At 40.0% G+C, this 10497-nt stretch overlaps 1 protein-coding gene across 2 annotated transcripts; it reads right to left on the bottom strand.

The window, feature by feature from the left end:
• Positions 1-816: 816 nt before the first annotated feature.
• On the bottom strand, positions 817-10388 carry LOC140270268 (uncharacterized). Of its 2 annotated transcripts, XM_072365392.1 has the most exons (18): positions 10170-10388; positions 9896-9948; positions 9435-9510; positions 8673-8806; positions 8442-8525; positions 8296-8352; positions 7965-8162; positions 7657-7848; positions 7335-7389; positions 7146-7236; positions 6923-7064; positions 6710-6814; positions 6494-6602; positions 6229-6412; positions 5390-5464; positions 1938-2040; positions 1592-1698; positions 817-1514 (listed from the first exon to the last, which is right to left on the bottom strand). In XM_072365392.1, exons 1-18 carry the CDS (start codon positions 10195-10197, stop codon positions 1364-1366), a joined length of 1944 nt encoding a protein of 647 aa, XP_072221493.1. In that variant the 5' UTR covers positions 10198-10388; the 3' UTR covers positions 817-1363. The 2 variants fall into 2 exon arrangements, with proteins under 2 accessions (XP_072221493.1, XP_072221494.1); XM_072365393.1 differs by lacking the exons at positions 8296-8352; positions 8442-8525.
• Between the last annotated feature and the right edge of the window lie 109 nt (positions 10389-10497).

The following is a 10497-nucleotide window of genomic DNA, read 5'->3' as shown; positions in this document are numbered from 1 at the left end:
CCCCAACATAAAAACTTGGGATGGGGGAAACAAAACTTTGCAAACATTAGTAACACTAAAACAGTTGGAGGGAACATGTAACTAATAAACCATTTGGCAACAGGTCAGTAAAACGACCTAAAAAAAAGAGCATCCGAGAGACGCAGAGCCTCTCAGAAGTAAAGACAAGCAGACTTTCACCAATTTGAAAAATAATGCATCTACAATTGTGGAACAATTTCAGAATAATGTTCCATAATAATGTGCATAATATCCTCAAAAGATTCAGAGAATCTGGAGACACAAGAAAGGGAGTGTTGTGTTAGCAAGAGAGGCAGATGAAAATCAGTATTGGATTCCCGTCATCTTCAGGCAGCTTTGCATTACAGGCAACAGGCGTTTTGTTATCACTGCATGGGCTCAGCAACACTTCCAGAAATCTTGAGAAAACACTTCAGTGCTCCATCCACAAATGCAGGCTAAAGCCCGACCATGCAAAGAAGTCGCATGTGAACACCACACAGAAATGCTGCCATCTTGTGGGAAAAAGTTCATTTCAAATTAACTGTGTTCAGTCTGATCAAAATTACATTTTGGAAATGGATCCCTCAACTAGTCTCCTCAGTTCCCAGACGTTTACAGAGTGTCGTGAGCAGAAGGGATGATACACAGTGGTAAACATGGCCCCGTCCCATCTTTTTTAAGATGCGTTTCTGCCATCAAAGAGAAGTCCGCATTCCAATATTTTCTATGTTCCACTGTGACCGTATAGGGACAGTGACACCACTTTAATGGCTTCTGCTTAAACATTACTATACTTAAAGAGATGCTCCAACAGACTGGGCATTGTACATTTTATTGGTCAGAGCATGAGCAATCCATTGATATCATGAAATCAATTCAATGCCCCAAACACATGATTAACGAAAACAGTTTGAGATCAAACATGGCACAACAAATATGCCCACAGAATAACTTCTCATGAATGGTAGCCCTAAAAATGGAAGCAGCTCTGCACTCCTAACCATAGAGGGAAGAATACAACACCGCCACCTTGTGGTGACTCAAAATCATAAAAAAAAATCTGTTCAAGTGATTTTAAAATAATCAAATACAAAAAATTAACAGTTTAATAATTATATTACAGAGGAACGTTCAAAGCTTGAGGCACATGTTAAATGCAGCTTGAAAAGGCACATGAATTATTACTATAACACAGTAGTGTAGTCAGGTATGTGTCTGTATTAGATTGAACAAAATGGAAAATTCAAACACATTTAGTTTTTTTCACTGCTAAACCGTCACAATGAAGATCCAAACTGTGACTGATACTGTGACCGAGTCAAATCTCAGAGGTGAAACTACATGCTTGTCATGTATCTCCTTAACTATGACTCCCTGCATGCGCTCCATATCCCAGCCGACTGGTGAACTTGTCTTTGTCAATGTTTTTATGCTCGGGGACGTGTCTGAAAGTGCAGTCGTCCCTCGTGCAGCCCGTCGTCCTCCAGAAAAAACACTCCTTCTTGTACATGCTTCAACAAGAGGAGAAAATGTTAAGTCAAGTAAGTGGTTCCTATCACTACAAGGTGGAAGAGCGGACTGTTCTTACCCAGGACGTGGGCAGGGGTCAGTGGCAGCCGATTTGGTCGCACCGAGTCCAGGGTGGGTTTTATATGGATATCGCACAGTCAGTGGCGCTCCCTCCACCACCATTCCCTGAAGAGGAACCCATCCATTTTAATATCAATTGATTTGCTACTTTCTGAATAACTGACTTATCATTTGGTCCAAAATCAAAATTTCCCAAATATCCAGTGGGATCCTGCAGTCTGAGACTCTAACCTTCAGCTGAGGCTGAATTAAAACAAGATAAAAATCTACATCAGAACCAAAAACTGAAGGACTGCTCTGTTGGCCCCAGACAAATGCAAATAGCAAGGTAAATATGTACATACATTTATGCACTGAATGGCTCTGTCACAGTCTTCCTTCCGGGTGTAGTTGACAAACGCACACTGCTGCTCCAGCAGCATCTTGATGCTGTACACGGTCCCGGCTCTGGGAGAGAAATGCTGACAGTGTGAGTGCGTGAGCTGAACAAACGGTAGCTGCAGCATTTCTCAACAAGGATGCTTCCATCAACATGTTTTTAATGGATCATTTCAATCTGGGCCCAACAAATGAATGCCAATGAAAACAGACTTGCTATGATTGATAGATTATTTAATTAGTTCTCTGAGAGAAAACTGGCAGCTATCCATCCTTGAAGGAGACACATTTTATACCATTTTTCCCACAAACTGACACAATTTCCCTTTTGGTTCCGATTAAATGCCAATAACATACTTTGAGAAAGGCGCTGCTCTAATGTCTCACTGTTATTTTGACCCACCATCAAGTTACACTTCAAATCGAGCGTATTGTTGTAGCGTTTGGAGTGAGCCTCCCAAATCCATTCCAGCCCTGTCTTCTGCTGGGTTTGCTTCCCTTGAAATCTGTAGTGCATAACCCTCAAAGCACGGTATTACGGTATGAGAGGAGACACAGGAAATAGTCTGAGACCTCACACCAGCATATTCAACTTATCTATTTTTTATGTAAACTATATATTTGCATAACAATAAGCAAGAGCTAAAGGGTTAAAACATCCCACTTCCGAGGTGCAGCATCATCTGGAGTTGATGCATGTGAAGATACAGAGAAAAGTGTCTGTATCACCTTGTAAAGTGACATTAGTTGGATAAATTGACAACAGAAAACAAAATGCCAGAGTTTTTAAATTGGTAGTGACTTCAGATACACAAATATATGCGCTTAAGCACACAAAAGTCATTTTTTCATAAAATATCCCCCTTAAGTTGTATTTTTAAAGCGCTACTACAAAAATATTCGCAGACTTCAGCTCCTCAGATGGGAGGTTTTGGTCAAATTTGATAGTAAACTTTCAACATTCTTAATTTGAATAAGTGGAGAGTTTCTGTCTGAATTCTCAGAGTTTTTATCCCAGTTAGTGCTGAGTACAGATAAAGTCATTGTAGTGGGACTTTAATATTCATGTAGATGTCTAAATATTAACTTTAATTCTATATTAGACTCTATTGGATTTTCTCAAAGTGTTCACAGACCTACTCACTGCCTTAATCATACCCTTGACCTTGTGCTGACTTATGGCATTGAGAGTGAACAGTTAACAGTGTTCCCTCATAACCCTGTCTTGTCTGACCATTTTTTAATAACTTTTGAATTTAAATGACTTGACTATACGGTTTCTGAGAAGAATTCTACATATAGAAGGTGTCTGTCAGAGAATGCTGTAACCAGATTTAAAGAGTTGATTTCATCATCCTTTTCTTCACTGCATTAGGCTGGTTTAAGTCATATTTATCTGATAGATTCCAGTTTGTTCTTGTAAATGAAGAATCTTCCTCACACATTGGAGTAAGTCATGGAGTTCCTCAGGGTTCTGTGCTTGGACCAATTCTTTTTACTTTGTACATGCTTCCATTAGGTAAAATTATTAGACAGCAGGACATAAATTTCCATTGTTATGCTGATGATACTCAGCTGTACTTATCTACGAAACCAGATGAAACCAATAGGTTGGTCAGACTACAAGCCTGTCTTAAAGACATAAAGACCTGGATGACTCAGAACTGTCTGCTTTTAAATTCAGACAAAACTGAAGTTGTTCCCTTTGGACCTCAGCGCTCCAGGGAGAAATTGTCTAGTTACTCTGGATGGTATTTCCTTGGCTTCTAGTTCTACAGTGATGAACCTTGGAGTTATTTTTCACCAGAATGTATCATTTGATGCACATATAAAACTGGTTTCTAGGACTGCCTTCTTTCACCTTCGTAATATTGCTAAAATCAGGAACATCCTGTCTCAGGGTGATGCAGAGAAACTAGTTCATGCATTTGTTACTTCAAGATTGGACTACTGTAATTCCTTATTATTGGGCTGTCCCACATATTCTCTGAAAAGCCTCCAGCTGATCCAAAATGCTGCAGCCAGAGTTCTGATGAGAACTAACAGGAGAGATCATGTTTCTCCAGTTTTAGCTTCTCTTCATTGACTCCCTGTTAAATTCAGAATAGAATTTAAGATTCTTCTTCTCACATATAAAGTTCTTAATGACCGAGCTCCATCATATCTTAAAGATCTCATTGTAAGATATTTTCCTAACAGAGCACTTCGCTCCCAAACTGCAGGTTTACTTGTTGTTCCCAGAGTTTCTAAAAGTAGAATGGGAGGTAGAGCCTTCAGTTATCAGGCCCCTCTCTTGTGGAATAAGCTGCCAGTAAATGTCCGGGAAGCAGACACCCTTTCCACTTTTAAGATTAGGCTTAAAACTTTTCTTTTCGATAAAGCTTATAGGGATGGCTCAGGTAATCCTGAAACATCCCATAGTTAAGCTGCTATAGGCTTAGACTGCTGGGGGACCTCATCTGTCACACCTTTCCTCACTTTGCTCTCTTTTTTCCCTGTTTAATTTCACAATTGATTTTATGTACATATGACATTATTGTGATTATTAACCTATGTTTCCCTGTTCCAACAGATATCCTTTGAATGGTGTTATGGTGTTTTTCCCCCTTCTTTTCCCTCTTTTCTGTCTTCTCAAACCCCAGCTGGTCGAGGCGGATGGCCACCCTTCCTGAGTCTGGTTCTGCCAGAGGTTTCTTCCTGGTTCTGGTTCTGCCAGAGGTTTCTTCCTGTTAAAAGGGAGTCGTTCCTTTCCACAGTTGCCACAGGCACGCTCAGGACGGGAGATTGGACTGAAGACAAGTTTCGGTGCAATCTGTTGGTTTCCTTAGCTAGGATATTATTTTTTAAATTGGCTCTATATGAATTAATTGGATTATGATTACAATGAATTGAATTCCAATTGGCTTGAATTGGACTATATTACTTAAGTGCCTTGAGATGACAATTGTTGTAATTTGGCGCTTTATAAATAAAACTGAATTGAATTGTGGAAATCTAAAACAAACATTTTTCTCAATTACTTTCCGACACCGTACAGACAAATAATCAAGAAAAATGTTGAATTATGAATAAAACTATTCAATGACTGCATTAATACGAAAACTCCAAACGTTTGGGAAAAGATGCATTTAATGTGGCACAGGATGAAAAGTAAAATCTTTTTTTTTTAATTTTTTTTTTTTTTAAATCGAGGGCAGTTTAATTTGACTATTGCAGGAACTCCAAATTCAGCTGCAACTTCATCAATGCTACCTTATCTTCATATACTGCACATCCGATTCCTTCTCTTTATTACAGTGTAATCATGCTGGTTCTGTCAAGGTCGACAGCAAAACTTATCAGGCAAAGTGCTGAATGAGATACTCAAAGAAAAACAAAGTGTGTGAGTTGAAAAGAAGACCAGATTGCTATACCTCACCTGCTGCAGAGCTCGTGGAGTTTGGCATAGGTCATAGCTGGAGCCAACGTTCCCACCCAAACAGGGAAAAGGCCCCTTTAAACAAAAGAATAGAGATTATATATTCGAATCTTTCTTAATAGTCCAGGCAAAGTGGCATTTAACGACAGTTACTTTTTCATGTATACTTTTACCATGTAAAGTTTTCTTGTGGCAGGAATAAAGGAAAAAAATTAAGCCTATTTGGGTGTATTTTGGGCATTTTAGATTAGTGTATAGCTCATTCACGTATTCAAATCAATTTTCAAAGAAACTTATGCAAAAAATGTTACTTTTCATGGGTACTTTCATTGTATAAAGTTTCATTTTGATAGGAGTAAAGGAAAAAAATAGCCCCATTGGGGTGTATTGTTGTCTGGCCTTATTGGCACACATCTCGGATTAATGAGAATTTAACATATTTCCTCAACTAGGATTTCTTAGGTCTTTTAGTATGTTGTTCTGGACACCTCATAGAAATTATCTAAGCTGAAAAAAATTTATTTTACAATTAGTTCTATTTTTGGCTCCAAAATTAGTTATTTTGCCTGGACTATAAACTCTTAGACACAATAAAATGTTAGGCAGAGGACAAATACAAACTCTAAAACTGAATCTCATACTGCCTCATTTCTACATCAACAACTCTACACTCAGCTACAGATGACATGTAACATAACAACAAAAAGGTGATACACAGTTAGGAAAATCCTCCAAAGTGCCTGTCAACATGCAAACAAACTATCATTTAAGACTGTAAAACTTTCCATTTCATTTCAACAAAATCCTGCTGAAACAGGTTCAAATAAAGGTGATCTTACGGTCTCACAGGGCTCCGAGAGTGAGGGGTCGGTGACTGAGAATTCGATCTGTTTTGGCCCAAAGCATCGGACTCTCTGACCTGCTGCGTTCGAGGCCGGCTCATTTGCCGGACGGCCCACTCCCACTCATCTTCATCTTCCTGCTCCACTGGCTGTTCGGCTCTGTTCTGACGGGCGGCAGCATCTGAGGAAGGGGGCAGTAAAGCTGTTCAAATACCAGGACACCTCGTCCTTCTACCGCTGCGAAACATTTGGTGATGTTTACCTCCGGGAGGCGGGCTGCCATCAATGTCAAACAGAGCTTCCACAGCTTCCTCTAACGTGGCGTGAGTTTTCAAGGCCTCCGAGCACTGTGCCCAGGAGAAACCCATTTCCTGAAATCAAAGTGACACAGACAACCTCCTGAAGCTGACAGGACAGAAATGAAAAGCCTCAAATGATAGATGCACATACACGATAAGGTCATAAGCCTCTCGCTTACCATGAGGTGCAACGTTTGCGCTCGTTTCAGCTCCTGTGCTGCCTCAGCGCTCATACTTTCCAGCTTCAACACCTTTTTGTAGATCAGAGAGGCCTCATAGTACCTCTGAGGAAAATAAAAAATCATTACAACCATTCAAAGTATCTGAAAATACCAATACCAGAGAGCAGCAGGGTATAAACGGGTGAACTTGACTGAGATGAAGTGGTCTACCTTGAGCCCACAGAGAGCCTTCCCTTTCCGGAAAAAACCCTTGATCCAGTTAGGTTTCATGGAGAGTGCGACATCAGCATCCCTGAGAGCGTTTTCATACTGCTGCAGCCTTTCGTAACAGAGAGACCGATTTCCAAATAGCCTGAAACAGGCAGTAAATGTGTGTCAACATCAAGCCATGCTGGGTGTTCAAGTTCAAGCTCATTTAGGTCTATGTTCTTACTTAAATTCCTTTGGGTTGTATTTAATGGCATCAGTGAAGCATCTCACCGCCATCTCATACTGTCCAGAGGCAGCCAAACGATTTCCCGCATCTGGAGGAAAAACAAGAATCGGCCCGTTTAAGTACTTTTACCATGTTTTGTTTTATGGAAACAACCAAATGGAGGCCTAAAATGTAAATGTCACTCACTGGCAAGCTCTATACTTCTTTTTGCAAACTCCTCTGCTGTGGCATCCACTGTTTTCTGTTAACATAAGTATTTATTTAGTTAGAGAGACATGCCGGTACATATGTTGTTCTGTCAAACACCAAACTACTGCTGATCAATCCCACGATATCGCTCATGTTGGGAAAACAAGGTTTTTGTGTTTCTAATCTAGTCAGAATTCAAATCCTGGACTTTTTTCAGGTTCCTGTTACTGTTCCAGATTACTGTTGTTCGAAAACAAATAAGTTCAAATGTAATTATCAGGGGTCTCTTTAGGAGCCATCACCTTTCTGTGATTCTCACCTCTTTGCTGGCTTTCTGTTCCTTCTTCATTTGAACCTCAGGTTTCTCAGCGACTTTGGGCTTTTCTTCTTCGAGCTGCCAAACCTCAGCCTCATTTCTGTCCTTTTTTCTATCATTCACAGGCTTCTGGTTACCCACCTCCTCGGGCATCAATTCAGTAGAAGCCGGACACGAATTCTTTAAATCCAAATCCTGTGGAGGAAAAGGCAGAGTATTCCCATTTCTTTTACAGAAGGTTCACGTTTCCTCGCTGCTGATTTTCACTGACATGAAAGAACAGTAATACTTATGTTGGAATCTCCACAAACCTTTCCCTGCTTGCCCTCATGATTATTCATCTCGACAAGATCTTCTTTATCATTTTCCCCGTGCTCGTCGCATCCAGCTCCATCAGTTGCCGTTTGCGTTTTACCAGATTCAGAAGTTTCATTTCCTTCTGAATTACTACCAATTATAAGGGTTTGTTCCTGGATTTCTGAGTCGGACTTGTCTTGCTCCTCCTCCTCCTGACATGAAGAAAATAAAAAAATTTCACGAGTAACCATCATGGTTTAAAAAGAAAAGGCCTCTCTGTCTGGAGTTTATTCCCAACTTGTAACACATGCATGAGACTCCAATCCACATTTCGATTTGACTTACAGGTAAATTGTCTTTAATTGCATTCTCTTTTTCGAGTCGTTTCTTTTCTTTTTTACGCTGTAACAAACGAAACGAAAAAGAAATGTCGTGAGCAACTGTAGAACAATTAACATTCAGAATAGCAGTTCTAACAGTTAGGCAGGTACCATTTTTTTACGCTTGTTCCTCTCAGTTTTCTCTTTACGTCGACCCTCCTGTTGTATTAATTCTTTAGCAATTTTATCAGCCTCCTAAAAAAATAAAAAAGTCACGATAAGAAATATGAATCAAACTGAACGTCTCTGAGGTTCTTAATCTTATTCTCCACACGATCTGTGTCAGTCACAGTTCCAGAGTCTTTTGTTTCAGTTCCAGGCAAGCGAAACCAAGCGCTTTACCTCATCAGTGAGTTGCTTTATCTGAGGGTGCGGCTCTAAAGGCCTGTTAGCAGCATTCTGTGGATAAGGATCGTCGTCATCTTCACTGTCTGAATATATAAGGTCATTCTCCAAAGGTTCAAGGAAATTTAAACCTGCAAGATATGGGAGACAAACACAAAAAAGGGGATCACTTATCTTTGTCCTTGTAATCTGGGTTAACATTTGCAGTATGGGAGGCCCAGAAAGATCAGTATGCATCAAAATAATCTTTTTTTTTTTTTTTTTTTTTAAAAAGAAAGGTGAAATCTTTGTGTTCTTGGTTGTAATGATCTGTGGAACATTTCTTCCTTTGAAATGTAAAACTTCTCCCTGTTATGTTACATTTCTTTCTTCCATCTGAACTGAGATTCATCAGCACAGCACTTGTATCATAAGCCAAAATAAGGAAACTTTCTGTTTCCATTTCCACGTTTGCCTAGCTAAACAAACATCCTTTGGGTCCTCCCCTCCTCATCTTTATTAGATGGAGAAATAATTCCATGTGGTGACAGCATTCGGCCTTCATAAACCTCACCAGACTGACATGCCCAGACTTCTTATGAGCAGTAAGACCATAATACTGCACACTAATGGGGGTTGAGGTGCAATTTGCATGTGTGACACTACTTGTCAACGAGCAACATACTGTTCTGAAGAGGGAAGTGAATAAGAAGGTGCTTAATCAACACGGCACCGTCACGTTAAATCAGTACACAAAATACAAACGAAAGAAAGCCTTACCATAAAGAGCAGGTGCCAGCATTTCCAGGAAGGACCCTCCAGAACTGCGCCCACTTATATAATCAACCATCGATTCCTTAAAAGTAGAAGTGATCGGTGACTTAAAAGGCATTGTTCAATTTCATTTTGCCAATAAAATAATTATTAACATGTGGTTTCATTTATGTCTCTACTTGATATCTTTATTTCAATACCTTCAGATTTTGATTTAACAACTGAGGTGAAGCAGAGAAAAAAGAAAGCAACTTGTCAGTAACTTCTGCTTCAGATAAAAAAAAAAGATAAGTTAAGTACAATGAGTACATGATTAGCTTCTGCAGTTATCTGCAGGGATAACATTGATGTTGCATCACTGAATATGCCCAAAGACTTACATTAAACCAACAGGATATCCAAAACCAGGGCGACTTGTTCACTGACAATAACTGCAATATGAGGTTCAAGGTTTGGCTTATACTCACGTGTGTGCGCATTAGTCTCGAGTTTTCTCGAATTCTGGGCATTGGAGTGCCACCTGGCAGGTTGAGAAACAGAAGTTCAAATACTGTATATGTACATGACCAACACACACTGTTAAAACGTTTCGAGTACAGTCAGGGGGATACAATTTGAGTAGCTTGGATGCTCTCCAAGAAAGACAACATAACTACTGTACCGCGGGAGCTAACAGGGAGAGAGATGTACCATTCTCGGTAAATGAAACTCGGAGACTAGGTTGTCTTGCTCATTTCTTACCTCTAACGATTTCTTTCTTTCTTGACATGGTGTGCACTTGCTTCTTTGTTGTGGCTTCCAGAATTGATTTTGTTTAAGTGACTTTCGTGTCAGCAACTACAACACTGCGGAGAAGACTGTTTACTTGTGTCCACGTTCTGGTTCGCGTACTTTAAAGCTGTCTTAGCCAACAACCTCCTGCTTCCTCCTTCGTCGGGTTACTCTCTTCTTCTTTGATGTTTGCCGGCAGCTGTTAGTTTTCCTGTTGCATTACTGCCATCTTCTGGAGGTGTGAGTGACACGAAATTTACCGCTCGGTTTATTCAAATCCTGAGATAACTGCCAGAAC

Source organism: Leuresthes tenuis, unplaced genomic scaffold (genome assembly GCF_036924035.1).
Source record: "Leuresthes tenuis unplaced genomic scaffold, fLeuTen1.0.hap1 SCAF_15, whole genome shotgun sequence".
NCBI classification, from domain to species: domain Eukaryota; kingdom Metazoa; phylum Chordata; class Actinopteri; order Atheriniformes; family Atherinopsidae; genus Leuresthes; species Leuresthes tenuis.
The sequence above is the reverse complement of the archived record's forward strand: the minus strand, read 5'-3'. Positions and strand labels throughout refer to the sequence as shown.

What these genes read in the sequence shown, in the direction of transcription:
- LOC140270268 (XM_072365392.1), bottom strand. Translation starts at nt 10,197, where the DNA reads ATGTCAAGAAAGAAAGAAATCGTTAGAG. An exon ending in GCTGGCACCTGCTCTTTATG is followed by an intron (nt 8,807 to 9,434) that starts GTAAGGCTTTCT and finishes CATATCTTGCAG; the next exon opens with GTTTAAATTTCCTTGAACCT. An exon ending in TGGCAGCCCGCCTCCCGGAG is followed by an intron (nt 6,413 to 6,493) that starts GTAAACATCACC and finishes CCCCTTCCTCAG; the next exon opens with ATGCTGCCGCCCGTCAGAAC.